The sequence below is a fragment of the Bos taurus genome, chromosome 4, assembly GCF_002263795.3.
Source record: "Bos taurus isolate L1 Dominette 01449 registration number 42190680 breed Hereford chromosome 4, ARS-UCD2.0, whole genome shotgun sequence".
NCBI lineage: Eukaryota > Metazoa > Chordata > Mammalia > Artiodactyla > Bovidae > Bos > Bos taurus.
This window is the reverse complement of record NC_037331.1, coordinates 50,803,439-50,824,823: the sequence shown is the minus strand read 5'-3', so window position 1 is coordinate 50,824,823 and position 21,385 is coordinate 50,803,439. Positions and strand designations below refer to the sequence as shown.

The following is a 21,385-nucleotide window of genomic DNA, read 5'->3' as shown; positions in this document are numbered from 1 at the left end:
ACAATACTGTATTCCTTTGGTGAAAGCTCAAAATGCCAATACTGTTTTAACAGGTCTTCATTTAAACATAGATCTTCTTGTGTGGCTTGGAAGGTAGCTCTGAATTCTATAGATGTACAGAACTTATGAATTGGTTCTGGTTCTTTATACTACATAAAATGTCATCTGCATTTTAAAATGTTTTTAAAACATTTTAAAAATATTTTATGTGATTAGTACATAATTCTTTTCTGTTTAGTATATAATTTCTTTCTGTTTATATAATTATAAATAAAATTATATAATTTCCATTTTGTATTTAAATGTTTTAAAATAAAAAACATTTGTGTTTTTTAAGTATCTTCTTATTCATCCCTTCCTTTGTTTATTAAGGATAGATTTACTGAATGCCTACTATCTCTTGGATATTGTTATAGACACTAAGCTAAGCATGCAATGGGAAAGAGGACAGATGGCTCCTCCTTGATCTTATGAAGCACTTTCTGAGGGAGAAGACAGATGGTAAATAAGTTTTGATGGAAATAATCACAGAATGTAGTGAGTTCCATAAAGAGATAAATAGTGGGCTAAAATAAAGCTGGACAGAGAGGACAGGAAGGTCTTCCTGAAGAAATGACATTTAGTTGACACCTGAAGCATAAAAAGTACTCCAGACATGCAGAAACTGGGGCAAATACAAAGGACTTGGAGAAGTTTGGTGAATTGTGGAAACTAAGCGAAGGCCAGCACATTTGGAGAAATGGGAGAAAGTGGTGAGTGGCATATCATGTGGTGACACTGAAAAAGTAAATCAAAGCCAGGTCTGCAGAAGCATTCGCTGAAGAACTTCAGTTTTATTTTAAGTGCAATAGGAAAACTTTGAACGCCTTCTTTCAAGGTATGATATGATTTTTTATGTTTAAAAAAAGATCACTGTGGTATATGGAAAATGGATTGGATAGGGACAAGAGGGAAGGTAGGAACATCTGTTATGACAGGAAAAGATAGCTCTTATTAACTAGGCTAAACAGCCACAGTGTTCAGACCCTTAAGGCATATTTAAAAGTCTACAGATATTTCAGTGAAATATTTAAGAGTATCTACTTTGAAGTTCATTGAAGTTCTTCATGATGGACCACCAGACCACCTGACCTGCCTCCTGAGAAATCTGTATGTAGGTCAAGAACCAACAGTTAGTACTGGACATGGAACAACAGACTGGTTCCAAATTGGGAAAGGAGTATGTCAAGGCTGTTTATTGTCACCCTGCTTATTTAACTTATATGCAGAGTACATCATACAAAAGGGCACGCTGGATGACACACCAGCTGGAATCAAGATTACCAGGAGAAATATTAATAACCTCAGATATGCAGATGACACCACCCTTATGGCAGAAAGTGAAGAGGAACTAAAGAGCCTCTTGATGAAGGTGAAAGAGGAGAGTGAAAAAGCTGGCTTCAATATCAACATTCAGAAAACTATGATCATGGCATCTGGTCCCATCACCTCATGGCAAATAGATGGGGAAACAGTGAGAGATTTTATATTCTTGGGCTCCAAAATCAGTGCAGATGGTGACTGCAGCCATGAAATTAAAAGATGCTTGCATGACAAACCTAGACAGTGTATTAAAAAGCAGCGACGTCACTTTGCCAACAAAGGTCACTTTGCCAAACATGGTTTTTCCAGTAGTCGTGTATGGCTGTGAGAGTTGGGCTATAAAGAAAACTGAGTGTTGAAGAATTGATGCTTTTGAACTGTGGTGTTGGAGAAGACTCTTGAGAGTCCCTTTGCAAGGACATCCAACCAGTCCATCCCAAAGGAAATCAGTCCTGAATATTCTTTGGAAGGACTGATGCTGAAGCTGAAACTCCAATACTTTGGCCACCAGATGCGAAGAACTGACTCCTTAGAAAAGACCCTGATGCTGGAAAAGATTGAAGGCGGGAGGTGAAGGGGACAGCAGAAGAGGAGATGGTTGGATGGCATCACCTACTCAATGGACATAAGTTGGAACAAGCTCTGTTAGTTGGTGATGGATAGCAAAGCCTGGCATGCTGCAGTCCATGTGGTCTGAAAGAGTTGGACATGACTGAGTGACTGAACTGAACTGAAGTTCTTCATGATAGAATGTTGGATCATTATACCTCTTTTGGTTATATTCACATTTCTGAACCTTTTCTATACCCGATCTTGGCAGTGTTCTCTTTTCATGCCTATTTTCTTTTGTGGTGAGTGTCAGACTTGTACTGGCCCGGTTATGTAATGGTAGGTTCCTCCTATGTCTTGAATATATTCTTGCTCTAGTTCTCCATCACATCTTGTTTTTGAAACCATACTGTTGGAGTTTTACTACATACATCATCAACCTTTATCTATCACATCTCCAAGGATGTTTACTAGTTAATTTATCATAATAAGTCTTTCAGATATAGGCACTTGGCTTCTCTTTGAATATATATATACTATGGTCCTCTAGTCCCAACATGCCATTATTTTTTAAATCATACAGACAAATCATCTATATAATTTAAATCATGATTTAGCTTCTAAATACTGGCTACTAGTTTTTCATTTGTGGTCATTTGCAAAGTCTGTGAGTGATCATGTTGACTGTTCATGGATCTATCCTTAGAGAACACTGTCATCAGGCTCCTGATGATTAGACAGGTATAGAATAAGTGTATGCAGGTGGTGAGCATGTGCATGTGAGTGTGTCCAACTCTTTGCGACCCCATGGACTGCATCCCACCAGGCTCCTCTGTTCATGGACTTTTCCAGTCAAGAATACTGGAGTGGGTTGCCATTTCCTCCTCCAGGGGATCTTCCCAACCCAGGGATCAAACCCACATCTCTCATGTTGCAGGCAGGTTATTTACCACTGAGTCACCTGGGAATAAGTACTCTGGCTAAAACCCTACGGAGCTAATAGGCTTAGTTTATTTAGTATACTGCACTGTCCAGTACAGTATCCACCTGCTATGTGTGACAATGTAAATTATTTAAAATGAAACAAAATATAACATTCAGTTCCCCAGTCACCCACACTGGCCACATTTCAAGGGATCAAGTGCCACTTGTATTAAGTGGTAATGACACCGAACAGTGCAGATATTGAACATTTCTATTTTTGTGGAAGTTTCTGTTGGACATTGCTGATCTAGACTATACCCTTTTCAACATAAGGAACGCTTCTTCAAACCCTAACAAAGCTGAAAATAATGACCTTTTTACTTTTGTTCTTTAGTCTTTCAGGACTTGTCATTCTATCTTAACCTGCATGAACTTTATAACCTCAGACATTTTAGAAATTAAATGCTAGAACTTGCCTGCTCAATTGTTTATACATGCCCCAGACATTTTTATTAAAGTCATTATATCAAGTCCTTGGAAACGTTTGTGTTCCAGTCAGTAAAAGCAGTTTGGGTTGGTAGTTCCATAAGTGGTCTCTGTTGACAAGAGCCATGAAATACCTTTATATTGCACAGATTAGACCAGGGTCTTTGAACAACAGCTTTGGTTGTTCCATAGTAAATATTATAGAATATTTATTTCTTGGATTTACTCACATTCAGAGAAGTTGGAATGCCAACATTGTTGACACTTCTTTCATTGGAACAAAGAGGGACTACAATAACCAAAGGGTAACTGAGAAATATACCCTTTGATTTGATTAGTAATTTGATTAGTATTGGGAAATCAGAAAACATTTTTACTGGAACAGAGACTTTTGAAGTAGCAAGATTATTGTTCAGTTTCTTGTCATTTTGAATTCACTTGAATTTCAAGGAGACAAAGGTACTTTTTGTCAATAGGTGCATGGAGGCCATGTGTAATGAAAAAGTAGGAAATTGTGAATGATGCCATTAGCTTTTTCATTATGATACTCCAATCTGATAGGCAAATTTACGTAAAGTGGGGCTTCCCTCGTAGCTCGTCAGTAAAGAATCTACCTGCAATGCAGGAGACATCGGTTCAATTCCTGGGTCTGGAAGATCTCCTGGAGAAGGAAATGACAACCCACTCCACTTCTCGCTTGGAGAATCCCACGGACCGAGAAGCCTGGCAGGCTACCGTCCATGGGGTTGCAAAGAGTCAGACACGACTTAATGACTAAACCACCACTATATACTATTTAGACTCTAAGACTTCATAATGTAATTTCTTAATTACTGCTAACTATTCTCCATAGTTTTTATGTGATACTGTTAAATGCTTAAGTTGATTATGAAATAATACATAGATTTCTTATAGCAAGCATATTTGTTTCTCCCCTATTTGTTTTTGGTCTGTGTTCATTTTCAAATTTTTTTATTTTGCTTACAGTTTCTCCTATTTTTCTATTTGATTCTTTGTTAAAGTTATTATTGGCCTAATTGCATACCATCAGTCTTATAATTATGTAAATATTTCTAGTATTATGATTGTGTTGGTATCATCGCAAGATTGTTTCCCCACAGTGTTTTAGGAAATTGGAATGCCAAATTGAAATAGAACAGAGTTCAGATAATAAACAAATGATAGTTCATTTTTTTTAGTTATGATATAGAATATATGTTCCTCAGCCAAAAATTTCCACCATGAGAAAGCCCACATAGTGCCAGTAGTATGTTTTAATGTGAATGCACTTTATTAAAACACTGAATTTTTGCCCTTTTGAAATGTTAACCAGGTTTCCTGAATATGTATCTCATCCTTTCTCATAACTAATTGGACTTATAGTTATGAGTCCCTCATAATCATTGTATGACAAATTAAATTATTTATAGCCACCAACGAGATCAATTATCTGCCAGCAGGCTGAGAGTAATCTCTTCATAAGAAACAAACTTTATTACTTAAAACATTTAACTGCAGTGTTAGCTCTTCTGTGAGGTTCAATGAATAGTTCCTGTTGAATGAAGGAGAGAAATGAATAAGTATTTTATTCGGTGAAATTTGAATTCCATTAGCTTAACATGGTCTCACCTCAAATAGTTCCTAGAACAATTATGGCAGCTTTTGGACCCAGGAAAGTAAAGCCAAGGAAAATAAAATTGCGTGTATTTTGATACTGGTCATGATGGAATTAGAGGTGGGTGTGGGAAAAATGGGAAAAGAGGATGGAAAAAGTGAAGTGTGTGTTGCTCCTTCCAGGTGGCCGCTTCTTTGGTTGTGTTGTGCCTATTTCCGAAGTGAGTATTCCATGTCCTATTGTGGATTGTATTTTGTTTCTGTTGATTATTTGGGTTTTATTAAACATTGTAATTTCTACTCTGCCTCATTTCCCCACAGTAATGTAGTAGAGAATTGAGTTCTTTTGTTTAAAAGTGTGTGTGCAGTTTTTGTAGCTCATTATCAATTTTTAAAAGATTTAGTCGTGTTTAGTTTCCATAAAATGCAATAACAATGTTTGAGATGACTTTGCACAGTTAGTATTTGAAATTTTATCTATTTCAGTGGTGGAAAGCTTAGTCTGCTTTCTTGCAATAGTAAGTCCTTCAGGTTAAAGGCATAAATTCTGCTAATGAAATATGTTGTATTTCTTTGGACTCAAATTCAGCATCATTTACATGTATTGGTAATTCATTGGAAAAGTTTGGTTGTCAAATAATAATTTCCTTTTGCTTTACAGAATATTTTTTCAAGACAAAGGAAACAGTACTAAGAGTGCAAATAACAGTTATGCAGTGATCATCACCAGCACCAGCTCGTATTATATTTTTTACATTTATGTGGGAGTGGCTGACACTTTGCTTGCTCTAGGACTCTTCAGAGGTTTACCACTGGTGCATACTCTAATCACAGTGTCAAAAACTTTACACCACAAAATGCTACAGTCTGTTCTTCAAGCCCCTATGTCAACCCTCAACACGTTGAAAACAGGTACTTAACTAGATGTACAAGATGAAGCTGCTGCTCCTCCACAAAGAGGGCCTATAAGTTGGTTGATTTTGTAGTGATAACACTGGCTTTTGCATGGAGGCATTTACCCTTCGTTGAGCTTCCTTATGTTGGGCGTGGGCCTGTCTCGGGTATTATAGGCTCTCAGGTACTGTCACTCTTCATATTTCTGTTTATTAGAGTAGCACAGTTTGTTAGGACATGATGCTGATGGGACTATAGCAGCAGAAGCAGCCCCTTCTGAGTCAAATATCCTTCTCTCTTCAGGTATTTGAGCTAGCTCCCTTCTAGGCATCTTGTTGTCAATGTATAGTGCTGTTTAAAAGGGGAGATGATTTGAAGAGATCCAAAAAGCAAAATTCTTTTACTAATGAAGTATTTTGATGAGATAAAGTAATCTAGTTTCATATATCTGTTCAAAGATAATCCCATAAATTCATTCCAGGTTTTATTTTAAATGGGTTGGGGTATCCCAGATATATTTTGAAAATACTTTTGACACTATCATAGAGGTTGGTAAAGGAGTACAAGCTTTTAGTTATAAGATCAGTAAGATCTGAAGATCTAGTGTATAATGTGGTGACCATAATTGATAAGAACTGGAATATTTGATTATAAAGGAAAAAATAATTTCCAAGTCAGAGTTTTAGAGTGATTTGTATCTAAAAACCTCAAGATAAGAATTAACCATCATTTTTTTTCTGGGTAATAACATTTCAGTGTTAATATTCAAGAGGATCTTCCTTATATTTATTCTGAAGCCCTCGTGTGTCACCAAAGTCTTGCCCCATTTGGATATACTCATCACCATGCTTCCATTTTAGAGCTAAGATGTTTTAGACCTAAAAGGGAATGTCCAATTACCTTCATCCAGTGATTTCATTTTTTTTTTCAATGGGAGAGCTGAGCTCCAGAGAAGGTAGGGGTTTTACCCAAGATTCTAGCAGTGAGAAACAGGCAATGAGATATAATGGAAGGAGCATGGGCATTGTTTGAGCTCTGTCTTGTCCTCTTAAGGGTGATCATCATGGGCAAGTTACTCTTCTAAGACTTACATCCACATCTGTAAAATGAGAAAAGGAATTCTTATCTCAAAAGACCATTGTGAAATGAAACAAGGTCATCACCTACTGGCCATTACATAGCCAACATCGGGTCAATGCCAATTACCCACTCTTATTCCCTTTCTATTGTTTCCCATCTGAAATATACTAAGCACCAGAATGATGTTTTTTTTTCCTTTTTTTTACCAAAGTGAGTTTCATTTTCTACACAAAATAAATACCATAGGCTACTCCCCCCACAATTTTTTATTTATGAAAAGGTATACAAATATGATTGATTAAATATGCTAAATAATGTATCATTAGTAAGGACTAGGAGATAGTGACAGAAAATAAGCATTGGATAATTCCTACATAAAGCTTTTTGCTGAGGGCTCAGATTGACACAAAATAAATGTGACATGGTCCCAGTGACCTCTCAAAATTTGCAGTCTAGAAAAAAGAGATAAGACATGTGTACAAGCAACTATACAACGTGTATATAATTATTATAACACAGAAGTGCTGACAAGATATATCAAAGGTATTCAGTGTGCCCAGAGGAGGAAGGGATTAATTTGAACTGGTGTAAACATTGATGTGTCGTTGCCAGAGAGGCATTTTGAATAGGGCCATGAAGAAGACAATATTTTTTAGCAAGTAGAGATGAGGGGAAAGGGTTTTCAGGCAGAGGGAACCATATGGAAAGTGCAAAGAAATAGGAGAGAGTAAAGTGTGTTTAAAGAATAAACCAGATTGATTGAAACAGAATGTTTGAAAAGAGGAAGCTTGTTCCTCGGGTGACTTAAGGTCAAAATCATGGAAGTTATTAAGTATTAAACTAAGAAATTACGACTTTATCCTGCAGTTCATGGGGGAGGGTACATGATAAGATTCAATCTTATCAAAAACAATCTGTACAGTATTATTATACTTTATTTGTATGTCTAACTAACCCCTAGGCGATGAATTCCTTAAGGGCAAGGAGCATTGGCTGATCCACGTCTGTTATCTCAGTGCCTAGCATTGTGCCCAGTGCCCTGTAGACACTCCATGTGTGACATTGTTTTCACTGAAGGAAAAAATGATCAGACTTACAAATGTGAGTCTGTAATTTAGAAGACAGGCTGAAGTTAAATTGTCAGTGAAGACGGTAAAAAAGGAGAACATGGCCAAAGAGGGCCACATGGTGGGCAGGGAGGGTTTGAGAACAGGTTGTGCTGAGGTGTGTCAGAAAGGTATGGAAGTTGAAAATTAGGGAGGCTCTACATTACGAAATAAGGGAATGATGAAAGCACAGCCAGAAAATTATCACAAAACTCAGGCTTGTAAGTGTGGAATTATAGTAGTAGAAGGGTGCCTGTTCCTGACGTAATTTGTGATAGGGCTCTGTTAGAGACGTTGGGCTTTGCATGAATCTTACAGCAATCTTTATTTCATAAAAGTTTATAAGTAGAGACAAAAATTTGAACACAGAGTTATTTAGAGTCTTTGTATAAAAAGTTTCTTAGAATCCTTGCTGTTTGTTGTCATTCAGTCACTAAATCATGTCCGATTCTTTGTGACTGCACGGACTGCAATGCATCAGGCTCCCATCCTTCACTGTCTCCCAGAGTTTGCACAAACTCATGTCCATTGAGTCGGTGTTACCATTCAACCATCCTCTCATCCTCTGATGCCTCCTCCTCCTCCTGCCCTCAGTCTTTCCCAGCATCAGAGAATCCTTGTAGAACACTGAAATTGTCTATAGCCTTATACTTCTGATTATATGTTCATTTGTATTTGAGTTCTGAGTCCTTCTGCTATGATCCAAGTTTATCAAATTTTGATATATCTTTTAAGATTACTAGTTTTTGAAGAATGTTTCTTTACCTTGCAGGTGGGATTCTTAATAGATTCTCCAAAGATATAGCAGTTTTGGATGATCTTCTGCCTCTTACCATATTTGATTTTGTTCAGGTTTGTAAAAATAAGTATTATTAAGTGACTTCACTTTGTTGCACTTTTTAAAAGTATTTAGAAAAATTATAAAGAGTAAATTCTTGCTTATTTTTCATTTGGTTAAGAGTTTGAACCGTGTCTAGTATATGAATCTTTTCAATATAAAAAAAAATCTTCAAGATAGTCATAAATTTAGTAAATTCAATAATAAGTCAAAACTGTTTACCTGACCAATGTGTGCTGTTGTGCTAAGTTGCTTCAGTCATGTCCAACTCTTTGCAACCCCATGGCCTGTAGCCCACCAGGCTCCTCTGTCCATGGGATTCTCCATGCAAGAACACTGGAGTGGGTTGCCATGCCCTCCTCCAGGGGATCTTCCCAACCCAGGGATTGAACCCAAGTCTCTTACGTCCTGCATTGACAGGTGTGTTCTTTACCTCTAGTGCCACCTGGGAAGCCCTTACTTGACCAGAACCTAAGGCAATTCCTCATTTAGATATAATAGCTCTCTACTTAGAAGTGATTTAAGACTTATAACAGACTACTTTCCCCCAAATCACTATCCATGAAGTGTGACGTTTTTGACATTGGCATCACCTTTGATAGAAGTCACCTACATTCAGATGGCCTAGGTTACAATGACGATCAGTTGGTTTCCTGGTGGGCTATAGTTTCACCCAAGCTCATCCATGAACAACTTTGGCACAGATGGCTAGTTAGCAGTCTCACAGTAAGGACCATAATGCTGGGACAGAAGTATAGGTAAGTTTTCAGGCAGGTGAGGGAGGAAGGAAAAATTCAGGATTAGTGAGGATTATCCCTGGGTTATAGATCTGAAGGCATCTCCAGCACAGGCTGACTCTGAGCATGTGTCCTGGGATGGGAAGACTGATTGTGAAATGGAGCAGGGAAGAAGATGAAGGTGACCTAGGGGTAACCACATTAGGATTCCATTAAGTGATAGAACTTGAGTGTTGTAAGTTGATAACCTTGGCTATTGAACCAGGTTTGAAAGCAGATTCCTGGCTGGCTTGGGTTGAGCCTCAGGGAGTAAACGACAAAGCAGTCTCAGTGACCTCCTTGGAGATAGTTGGAACAGGATGCTACCCATCTCGGGATGAGTGGCCCCTTTCTCCTCATTCCCCATCCCTCCTCCCAATCCCACCACTGAGAACCTGTGAAATAAAATAAAGGCTGCCACTTTTGTCTGTATATACAACAATATTGGCAGGTGCACAAAAACCAGATTGCCAGTTTGCCTCATCTGAAATGATTGGCACAGCCAAACACATTAACCATTCCAAGTGAACTTTAGTATTTTGAGTTTCCTTCAGTTACTCTGTTTAGGGATATAACTCAGCAGCTGCTGCTGGAATTCATTAAAAAAAAGCTTTGAGTTCATCATGTAAAGAAGTGTTGCCCATGTCTTTAATTTCTGGACATTTCTTCCTTGTTCTATGCTTATAAATAACCGAACTGAAATATAATATTAAATCAGTTAAAAAATGGAACATGGACATCCTGACGATTGCAAAAGGATTCGTGAATGTTAGCCCTTGCTAATTTTTTCTTTAAAAACTTTTGTAGCCTGCAGAGTATTTTCTGAATCAGTGTAAGATTGATTTCAGAAATCCTTTGGGAGAGTTTCTTTTTGAACATGTATTTTATGCATTAGCACTTTTTGACACATGTGATGGTCTCATCCTTTCTCTTACAGCAATTTGAATAGTTTCTGCTCAACTTCTAGTGTTTTGGGGTTCACTAGTCATTGCCTCATAAGTGATTGGGCAGGGTTCCTTTATGTTGATTTCCCTATTTTGTTTAGAAGAGGCTCTCACATTATGGAAGCATGATATGGAAATCAAATACAATAAAAATCTGGTTAATTTTGATTTTATTAAAAAATGCATGCATTAGAGAGGTCCTTTAACTTGTGAGGTCTGTTGGTTATACTTATGTTCAAGTTAATGAAATTCCTTTCTAGTCACATTTCAGAAACAGGTTTTTCACAGAATAAGACACACCTATGAATTTCTTTTTTCCAAAAAAGTATAATTTATACTAACTCTAGTTCTTAACATTTGATAATATTCTGGGAAGTTTGCTTTCTGGCTTGGACATTGTATAGTGAAAATGAAAGATCCAGATTCTGTTTTGCAAATAACACTATTTATTTTACCTTGAGTAAGACACTTAATCTCTAAGGATCTCAGGTTTCTAAAATGAGGAAGATGTCTGATGATGATCACTTTCAGTACCAAAGTCATATGCTTCAGATTGTCATACTGGAAATGGATCATAATGTGACAAATTTGAACTTGAAGCCACACAGAAAAAAAATGTATCCTAGCATCCTATTTATATCTGTGAGCTTCCTAGGTAGCTCAGTGGGTAAAGAATTCACCTGCAATGCAGGGGACGTGTGTTTGATCCCTGGGTTGGGAAGATCCCCTGGAGGAGGGCATGGCAACCCACTCCCACAGTGTTCTTACCTGGAGAATCCCCATGGACGGAGGAGCCTGGCAGGCCACAGTCCATAGGGTCACAAAGAGTCGGACACAACTGAGCACACGTAGAATTTATCTCTGTGTTTGAGTGCCAGATTTTTTTTCATGAAACAGAAGCCTGTACATCTTAAAATGTGCAAATCTTCTCTTTTCAACCTCAAAACCTTTAGGTTTTTTTATTTCTTCTGTCTTAATACAGTGAGCCCTTCTACTTTGATCTCTGCTGTCTTTTACATCTTTCCCCCCCTTATTCATTCTGTTAATTCCAATAATCTGTTACTTAAAAATTCTCAAGGGCTGTCAATTACGAACTAAATTGCAGATCTGGTGTTCATTGCCTGGTTTTAAATAGATATTTATCAATCAGTCAGTTACTTAATGCACCTTCTAAATGGTTTTGAAGTGATCCTTCATTCTTATCATCTGCTCCAGTTACGCAGGCAACAGCATGTGCCCTTCTGTGTCAGGAATACTTTGAAGCCATTTTTGGTGGATGAAAATGGTGCCTTGCAGGTTTTATAGTCTGTTGATATTTTTTCCCCTAGAATTTTAGGACTTTGATAAGCTTGAATGGGAATTAAGATCTGTGCTCATATTTCCATCTTGTATTTAAATCTATTTATTTATTTTGCTGTCCTCTCTTTAATACCCCTGGTCTGGTATGACTTGTTTCTTATTCACTACGAATTACAAGCTAGGACAGAATTTGAAGTTTCTTTGTGTAGTTAGAATACCAAGGCATATTAAACTAGTGCCTTTAGTTTTGCGTAAGTGCTAAATTATTACCTTCTGACCTCAGTGCCTAAGGATGACTCCTTACAGAGCAGATTGAGTTGTTTTCCTCAAAGCTTAGACTTAGTTTTTCACTTCTCAGTTAGGGCTATATTACAAATGATTATAATCACTGGAAGTCTACCTTGTGACTATTTCATCACTTCCAGTTGTTCCCACCTTCTCCATTATTCTCAAACCTTCTGTTGTATTGGTTGGGTCGGCTACACAATTCTTCCTGTTGTATTGTAACACAGTTACAATTCATTCCTAAGAATATCAACCATATCAGCAATAATTTAAAAAACAATGATCACTTTCCCCACCCATTGTTATAACACAAAAGCTCCGGATTGGAATTAATGGTAAAAATAGCAGCAGACAAACGAACATAGTGCTCTTTACAATTGTCAACAGTAAACAGATGAACAAAGCCTGATCCTAGTGAAACAGCTGAATGTTTCTGTGCTGCAAATGCAACAGTATTTATCTTTCAGACATACTGGTGTTTAATACAGTGGCCCATTTAACTTAAAATGTAGTTCCTAGTAAATAATGCTTGGAAGTTAATTTTTCTGTTTTTTTTTTTCCGTAAGACTCTCTTTCTGAGAAACGCATATCCTCAGTTAAAAAACTGAATCCTTTGCATTGATGAAGTCTTGTGTAATAACTAGGGTGATTGAGGCTTTCTCATTGTACTGGTGGCTCTTGTAGGGCAAGAGCAGAAGAGAGGACTTTCCTTAAATTGGCTTTCCTGATAGCTCAGTTGGTAAATAATCCGCCTGCAATGCAGGAGACCATGCTTCGATCCCTGGGCTGGCTACCCACTTCTGTATTCTGGCCTGGAGAATTCCATGGACTGTATAGTCCATGGGGTTGCAAAGAGTCAGACATAACTGAGTGATTTTCACTTTTACTTTCCTTAAATTATTGTCGTCATATGCAGTTGGTCCAGGGTCTGGCACAGCAAAGATTTTTCTGAGTATTTGTTGAACAAAAATGAGTGAAGGGCTGGTACTGTAGAATTTGATGATGGACACATTAGAGGCATTTTCTCTATTAAACCTATCATTGAGATATGATCATCTGAGGCTTTAGATGAAAATAGCAACCCATTCAAAGAAGATTTATGCAGATGTTACACCCTCATTCATGTTTCCATCTGCCAAAATGTTCTGTATTTCTGCATCAGCTGGAAAGTGTATGTGTCACCCATGGGAGCTGGTAGAGAACTGGATTGCTGATTGTCAGATAGATGTTATGATAGGTTTATTTTTCAACCCTTATAGTGACAGTTACTTTATACTTTATTCACATGGGTTATTAGGGAGCAAATGCTGGCAGATTTTTTTTTTACTTTTTTATACATATGGATTTAGTGTCACTTGGAAATATAGAATTTAAGCCTTTAACTTGATCTGAAGAACACCAGTGTAATCAACTTGTTTCTGAGACTGCCCACATGGCTTCACTTTTGGGGTGGATAATGTGAAGAACTATCTCTAATGAATGGGCTTGACTTAAACACAAAATTAATTTGATAATACACAAGAGAAAAAATGATCTGATTTCAAATTAAATCAGCCCTACCCCCAAAATCTTCCTTTTGTTTTTGAGCATCAGGGTCATCTTCAGTTGTTTTAAGGGCCAAGAACAAAAACAGTAAGTGGAGTAAAACTCAAGTATAATTTTTTTCAATCTTAAATGTTAATCATCTGGATTCAGAGAAATCAAGTAGCTTACCTAGATGACCATTCATACTGAAATTATTTTAAAATAAAAAGTTTATTTTAAAAGAAGCCCAGGCAAGAAAAAATTACATTCATTTAAAATTTGTCATACAACACTTTAAAGGGTATAGGAAGTGAAAATATACTAAGATACAAGAATACCATGTTTTCTAAAATATTATTATGAGCAACCTAAGCAATTTTTGGAATTTTGATAGAACTTATGAAAAATGTGCTTTAATGTGACCACTTTCCCAGTAGAAAGATACCTTCCCTGTCTTTAAAATGGAACAGAGCGTGAAAACCTTGTTTAGAAAACATTGGTAACATACCTTGTCCCTTTGCAACATGGAAATATTTACTTATCCCTGTGTTGTCTTTGATCCTACAGTTGTTATTAATTGTGATCGGAGCTGTGGTGGTCGTCTCAGTTTTACAGCCCTACATCTTCCTAGCTACAGTGCCAGTGATAGCGGCTTTTATTCTCTTGAGAGCCTACTTCCTCCACACCTCCCAGCAACTCAAGCAGCTGGAATCTGAAGGTATGGTACAGCTAGTGACATGCCCACAAGAGCTACCTGTGGATATTTATCTGCAATGCATCTAGTTTTCAAAACGTTTTTCCTGTTTTTAAACTTGCATGATATGACAATGAGTTTTAAAAATGTATATTTCAACTTTGATTCAGGGCCATTTCTGTACATTCTCATCATATATACCTCTCCTGGTTCTTATATTTTGTTAATAAATAATTTTTATTATAACAAGTAATTAACAAATAGCAAATTTATTAATAAATAGCAAATTTATTAACAAAACTGTTATTAAATATTATTTTTGAGAATTTGACCATTGCCTTCTTTCAGATTTAAAATGTAGTGTTAAACCACAAACTCTGCAAAAAAATCTAAGTATGTAAAAGGAAACAGTAAATTATAAAACACATGTAGATTATTTTTATGAATTAATGACTATGTGACTTTATTTTGAATTTAAAACGAGTATATGGAGTCTTAGGAGGCTGGATGTATATGATATCTGTTCTTAATTCTATAAATTAAAAATTGAAACCATAGTGCCACTATTTCTAAAGGTTTGTCTGTGTTCCTAAATGAGACTGGACAAAGTTCTTTCCAGACACCTTTGCTTTCTCTCCAGGGATCTGCCTTTTGGTGCACACCCAAACACTGCTTGAGCTCTTTGGAAAGCTCATTGTTCAATAACAGCCTTTGCTTAGGTGCATTTTCAGGGGATATATTTCCAGTGTGCTTCTACATTGAAGGTTATTTGCTAAATTAAGTCACACAGACTTTCTTAATTGAGGCATTGAATGAATTGTCTCAAAAGAAAAACATTTTCAGCAGTGATTAATTTAGGATTAGTCAGATAAACAATACCCAGTGGTAGCCAAGGAATATGAATTAATAATGGCAACGATTTTATAATAAGTTTCCATCCACGGTAACCAAGTTAAAAAGGAAGGTAACTCATTAAAAAAAATAACAGATTGCATCTATTCAAAGTTTGAGTCACAATGAAAAGCCTTTCCAATGATGTCCATTGTTTGATTACTTGTTTGATTACTCATTAAGTTAATGTTTCGAAAGTAATAATTTGCATTATGTATTTACATGACTTACATTGTTCTCTATGGAAATATTTCACAGGCAGGAGTCCAATTTTCACTCATCTTGTTACAAGTTTAAAAGGACTATGGACACTTCGTGCCTTTGGACGGCAGCCTTACTTTGAAACTTTATTCCACAAAGCTCTGAATTTACATACTGCCAACTGGTTCTTGTATCTGTCAACACTGCGCTGGTTCCAAATGAGAATAGAAATGATTTTTGTCATCTTCTTCATTGCTGTTACCTTCATTTCCATTTTAACAACAGGTACTATGAACTCAACTGTTTAGCTAAGCATTTAATTTAAAGCTTTGTCAGCCAGTAAAATGCTGCATTCATGTAAGTTAACATTTTTAGGTATCATTAAATAGATTTTTTTAGTTTATTAATCAAAAATTTGTTTATTGTTGAATGAATGATTTCTTTGAATTAGAGCTGTATGCAATTGAAAAACTTAGATAGATATATTTCATCACAAGTAAAATGAAGACCTATATAGACAAGTGAGCTCTTCTAATGAAAAAAGTTGAATTACTGAGCTTTAAGAAGTGTTGAGATATATATGTTACAGTGGATGAAGATTCCGAGGGACTGCCAAACAGAACAGAATTCTGTTCAAACAAAATGAAGCAAATGTTGGAGAGTTCCAGGAGGGCCTTGTGGGCAGAAGGCACACTGCACCTCCATGGGAAATGGAACAGTCATGGAGAGTCATACTCAGAGCTTCCCATCTCTGGAGGCCAGATGCCAGCCATGCCCATTCCTTTCTGTGGCCACTTCATTCATTTCTCTTTCTCTAAAGACTGGTTTGGCTAATGTGCCAGGGCTGTGCAACAGGGACCTGGTATGGCCTTTCCAGTCAGGGCCCTTGAGTAAACAGCTGAGTTCCTCTGTCCAGTTACCAAGTATTGACAAGAACAGGGAACAGGCTTATATTGGTCCACCTGCAGTCCCACAGGTGCTGAGAGAGGAGTGGATTCCTCACCTTCATCGTTCCCTCAGCCCAAGGCTTTGGGAAATGACTCTGCAAAAGGATTCAAGGGGGCAGGCAAATCCTTAAGTAAATCCTTAGCAGTACAATAGTTTGGGGCAACCTTAAAACAAAATAAAGTTTCTTTTGTGGTTCAGAATTAAACAATTTTTTAATTAAGTTATTTGAAACAGGATCCAAGAGGGCTGAATGAACAAGGATTTGTTAACAGCGAAATCACACCAATATATCATGTGCTCTAATGTAATGATTAAGGATCCGATTGAGTCCTGGCTTATTAGGCATGATAGAGCGTTCAAGAACCAGTATCGCCCAGGACCTATCCATGAAATCAGATGCCCAGCCGGAGTGAATGTTAGCCACACAGCTAGTATCAACCCTGCCTCTGCTGGTCTTCAGCTGTGGTGACTTGTACACTTTAGTCAACTACTCTAAAGCCCTCATTTTCCTCATGTGTAAATAAACATTATAGTGCCTGTTTCATAAGTTTGTGGTGAGTATTAAATGTAATAATTTGTGCAAAGCACTTACTGTAGTGCCTAGTCCATAGTAGGTACCCAAAAATTTTATGTTACTTATTATTGTTATTATTTTTAAAATTTTATCTTACTCTCATCTTAATATTCAGAATGAGTAATGTATTGGGCCCTGGATAAATTTTACCTGTTTAAAATAAGTGATTTAGTACTAAAACCACATACCTGCTGTCTGTGGTTTATCTTCTATTAGAATAATTATGTAAACAAAAATTTCAATTCATAATAATAGGATGACTTATTTCTCCCAATTTTTGAGCCCTAAAATTGTTTTATCATGCATTACAGCTGCAGGGATTGATTATCAATTAGGACTTGATAACATAAATTTATAACAATTTAAGGACATTCTTATTAGAAAAACTTTAGGGCCATGAACACAGAGTATTTGTAAATTTTAATTAGGGGTCCCTTCTAGCCCTTAAAAACTAACTACTCTAATTAAGCATTTGAGTATTGTTCTTCCTATCTGAACTAATCAATTTTTTAATTCAAAAGGCAGTCTTCTCTTTTTCCAAATGGCAGACCCATGAGTTCTGACTTCTCCATGAAACTCTTAGTTCTTTCTTCCCAACAGCATCTTATTGACAGAGATAAGTCCTCCTTACGAAGACATGAAGCACATCTAAACATCTTTTGGATGCTGCTCACACACCTCTCTCCTGCTTTTGACTTCTTTGTAGAGGAGATTATTCAGACACAGAAAGTCTTTCCATTGTAGTCTTTGAAGATATTATTACTTACAGAGTAATAGTAGAAGAGATTAAAAATAATATTACCCAACACCAACATTGCCTTCAATATCTGAAGCATTAAAAAAAAGGGCAACTCTTTACTAATATGCAGTCACTCTTTGATTTAAAACATTGGTTGAATACTAACAGGGCATATTATCACTAGTGATGCATGCTTTGGGGAACTGAGATGAAAAATGGTTTAAATTGGCACAGAATCTAAATGTAAGTTTAACATAATCTGTCTTCTAAGTATACATAGAGCAGTTCACAGAAAAGAGAAGTAGCCTAAAGTATGTTTATATATTTTTTCCACCTGTAGGTGAAGGAGAAGGAAGAGTTGGGATTATTCTAACTTTAGCCATGAATATCATGGGTACATTGCAGTGGGCTGTAAACTCTAGCATAGATGTGGATAGCTTGGTAAGTATTTTTTTTAACTTTTATGAAAAAAATTCAGACAAACCAAAAAGTATAGATAATAGCATAAGGGATGACTATATACGCAACCCCAGCTTAAGAAATAAAACACTGCAGATGAGTTGAAGTTCACTGTTTGTATCTCTTATTAAACCCATATCTCTTCTTTCTTCCATATAAATAGCCACAGTCAAGATCTAGTGCTACTATGAACATTCTTGCAGTTCCTTGCCTAGGATTTTTCTAGGATAGACACCCAAGAGTGGTATTGGTGGGTCATAGAATTCACCCATGTTCAACTTTGCTGCTGCTGCTAAGTCGCTTCAGTTGTGTCCAACTCTGTGCGATGCCATAGACGGCAGCCCACCAAGCTCCCCCGTCCCTGGGATTCTCTAGGCAAGAACACTGGAATGGGTTGCCATTTCCTTCTCCAATGCAGGAAAGTGAAAAGTGAAAGTGAAGTCTCTAGATGGTGCCAAATTGTTCTAAGATCCATTGTACCAGATTATACTCCCATCAACAAGAGTATAAGAGGGGACTTCCCTTTGGTGGTTTCCTGGTAGCTCAGATGGTAAAGTGTTTGCCTACAGTGTGGGAGACCTGGGTTCAATCCCTGGGTCGGGAAGATCCCCTGGAGAAGGAAATGGCAACCCACTCCAGTATTCTTGTCTGGAAAATCCCATGGAGGGAGGATCCTGGTAGGCTACAGTCCATGGGTTTGCAAAGAGTCGGACACGACTGAGTGACTTCACTTCACTTCCCTTTGGTGGTACAGTGGCCAAGATTCCACGCCCCCAGTGCAGGGGGGCCTGGATTTGATCCCTGATCAGAGAACTGGATCCCACATGCTGCAACCAAGACCCTGTACAGCCAAATAAATAAATATTTTTAAAAAAGAGAGAGTGTAAGAATTCTCAGAGGTCCATAGGTATTATATACAACACTTGATAATGTCAGACTTTTTAAAAAATTGAAGTATAGTTGATTTACAATATTGTGTTTGTTTCAGGTGTATACCAAAGTGATTCAATGATATGTATTTTTTCAGATTATTTTCAATTCTTAATTATTATAAGATATTGAACATAGTTCCCTGTGGATACTTTGTTGCTCATCTGTTTTATATATAGTTGTTTGTATCTGCTAATCCCAAACTCCTTTATTTCTCCCCCATTCCTTCCTTTTTGGTAACTGTAACTGTTTTCTGTATCTATGAGTCATTTCTGTTTTGTATAGATTCAGTTGTATTGCTTTTTAGATTCCACATATAGAATATATATGTGTTATATAGCATTTGTATTTCTCTACTGACTTACTTAGTATGTTATTCTCTAGGTCCATCCATGTTGCTGGAAACTGCATTATTTCATTCTTTTTTATGGCTGAGTAGTATTTTACTATATGTATGAATCACATCTTTATCCATTCGTCTGTCCATGAACACTTAGGTTGCCTCCATGTCTTACTTATGGTAAATAGTGCTACTGTGAACATTAGGGTACATATATCTTTTTAAATTAGTTTTTATCTTTTTCAGACATATGCCCAGGAGCAGGATTGCTACATCAGATGGTAGCTCTATTTTTAATTTGTTTTAAGAAAGCTCCATACTGTTTTCCATAGTGGGTGCACAAATTTACATTCCCACTAATAGGAGGGTGTAGGAGGGTTCACTTTTCTCCACAGCCTCCCCATCATTTATTACCCTTTTGGTTTAGGTTCTTTCCTGACCTTTTGGTTTATGGTCTTTTTCTTTTTCTCTGAGACAGTTGACATGTTCTCAAAATGCACATATTCATTCAGTTGTTGAAATGTGTATAATCAATTCCTGTCAGAATAAATATCATTATAAAATATACATCTAGGGAAAAACCAATTTTTTTCCCGCCCTCTTCTTGTCCTTGTGACAATATTTTATTTAACAAAAGCATTTTAATAATTCATTGAAAGGTTATTTAACCTTAATATGATTTATAGCAGAGTTTCATTTTAGTTTGACCAGCTCTTTTAGTGACTCTATTTATCTCCTCTCTTAGCTTGTATACGTTTGTGGTTGTGTCTTGTAAATGTACTTTAAAATGTTTCTGTTGGAAAATAGCAGGAGAATACTAAGTAAATATTGTACTGGCTATTTAATTCTTTGTTCGAACTTTCCTCAACTTTGACATTACAGTTAAACTCCTCATGTACTTCTTTTTCTTTATCTGGAAGCATTTGTTCGCCTTGTACATGCACAGTTCTTTTCTCTTTATTGTATTAATTTCCTTGGTTTATGTAACAGCCTCTACAGCCTCTCTTTGTTTGGTGCCTGTCTTTTTTGCATGTCTAATCTCCATTAAAGTTTCTTTCAAGCTTTTTTATTTAGCTAGTTTTTCACATGGTCATCCTAGACTTTGTGACCTGCGCTTTGACTTTGTTTCTTTCATCTCCTGGCATAAGAGGATCTTTGCAGTAAAATATTATGTTATAATACGGTCTGTGAAAAGTATCAATATTTGGAGTTCATCATATTTTTAAAAGTTATATTCTTTTGTTTGAATATCAAAGTGATCATGTTAGTTTGCATTTTGCTGCCAAATAGCACAAGTGGTCTTGCCTGAGTCTTTGCTGGCATTTATCTAGTTATTAACTCCATCTTGCTGCTTCCACCCCTGCAACTGCTACAGCTGTCCAGTGATTTGTTAGTTTTTACCTAGCATATGTTGAAAGTTGGAGGAGAGAGAGCTGTAACCTCAAATTTCATGTTTACATATATGTTAACACTAAAGGTCCTTGTAACCTCTGAAATAAAAACTCATTTTATTTTATTGAGTTCTGAAATGAATTTAGACCTCAGGTAGGTTGTTTTTTTTTTTTTTTTTTTTTTTGGCCACATCTTGCGGCATGTAGGATCTTAGTTCCATGACCAGGGATTGAACCTGCACCCCCTCCATTGGAACCATGGAGTCTTAACCACTGGACCCAGGGACGTCCCTCCAGCTGAGTTTAAATTCAATAAACAGGGTGTTTTGTTTGACACTTTTCGTTTTTAAGTACACAGATAGCCAGGAAAAAAATATCTTTAGACTGGGAAAGAATATTTCATTTACCCATCTGGCTGGGTTTAAGCATGAACATCAAACGTCAATAGAAATATGAAGTTATGACTTTCCTTTTACTGCTCATCCATTCATTAACTCAGGTGCCCAGACTTCCTTAGCTTTCGGCCAGTGAAGGTAC

At 36.8% G+C, this 21,385-nt stretch overlaps 1 protein-coding gene across 1 annotated transcript in view; it reads left to right on the top strand.

Annotated features, from left to right (window-relative positions):
* Positions 1–21,385, top strand: part of CFTR (CF transmembrane conductance regulator) — a gene marked incomplete at its 5' end in the record, with an annotated part of 213,804 nt that overhangs the window by 132,769 nt on the left and 59,650 nt on the right. The window contains 6 exon segments of the mRNA NM_174018.2: positions 5,119–5,156; positions 5,597–5,847; positions 8,788–8,867; positions 14,249–14,399; positions 15,525–15,752; positions 18,069–18,169. Of these exon segments, the coding sequence (NP_776443.1) occupies positions 5,119–5,156; positions 5,597–5,847; positions 8,788–8,867; positions 14,249–14,399; positions 15,525–15,752; positions 18,069–18,169 (849 nt within the window).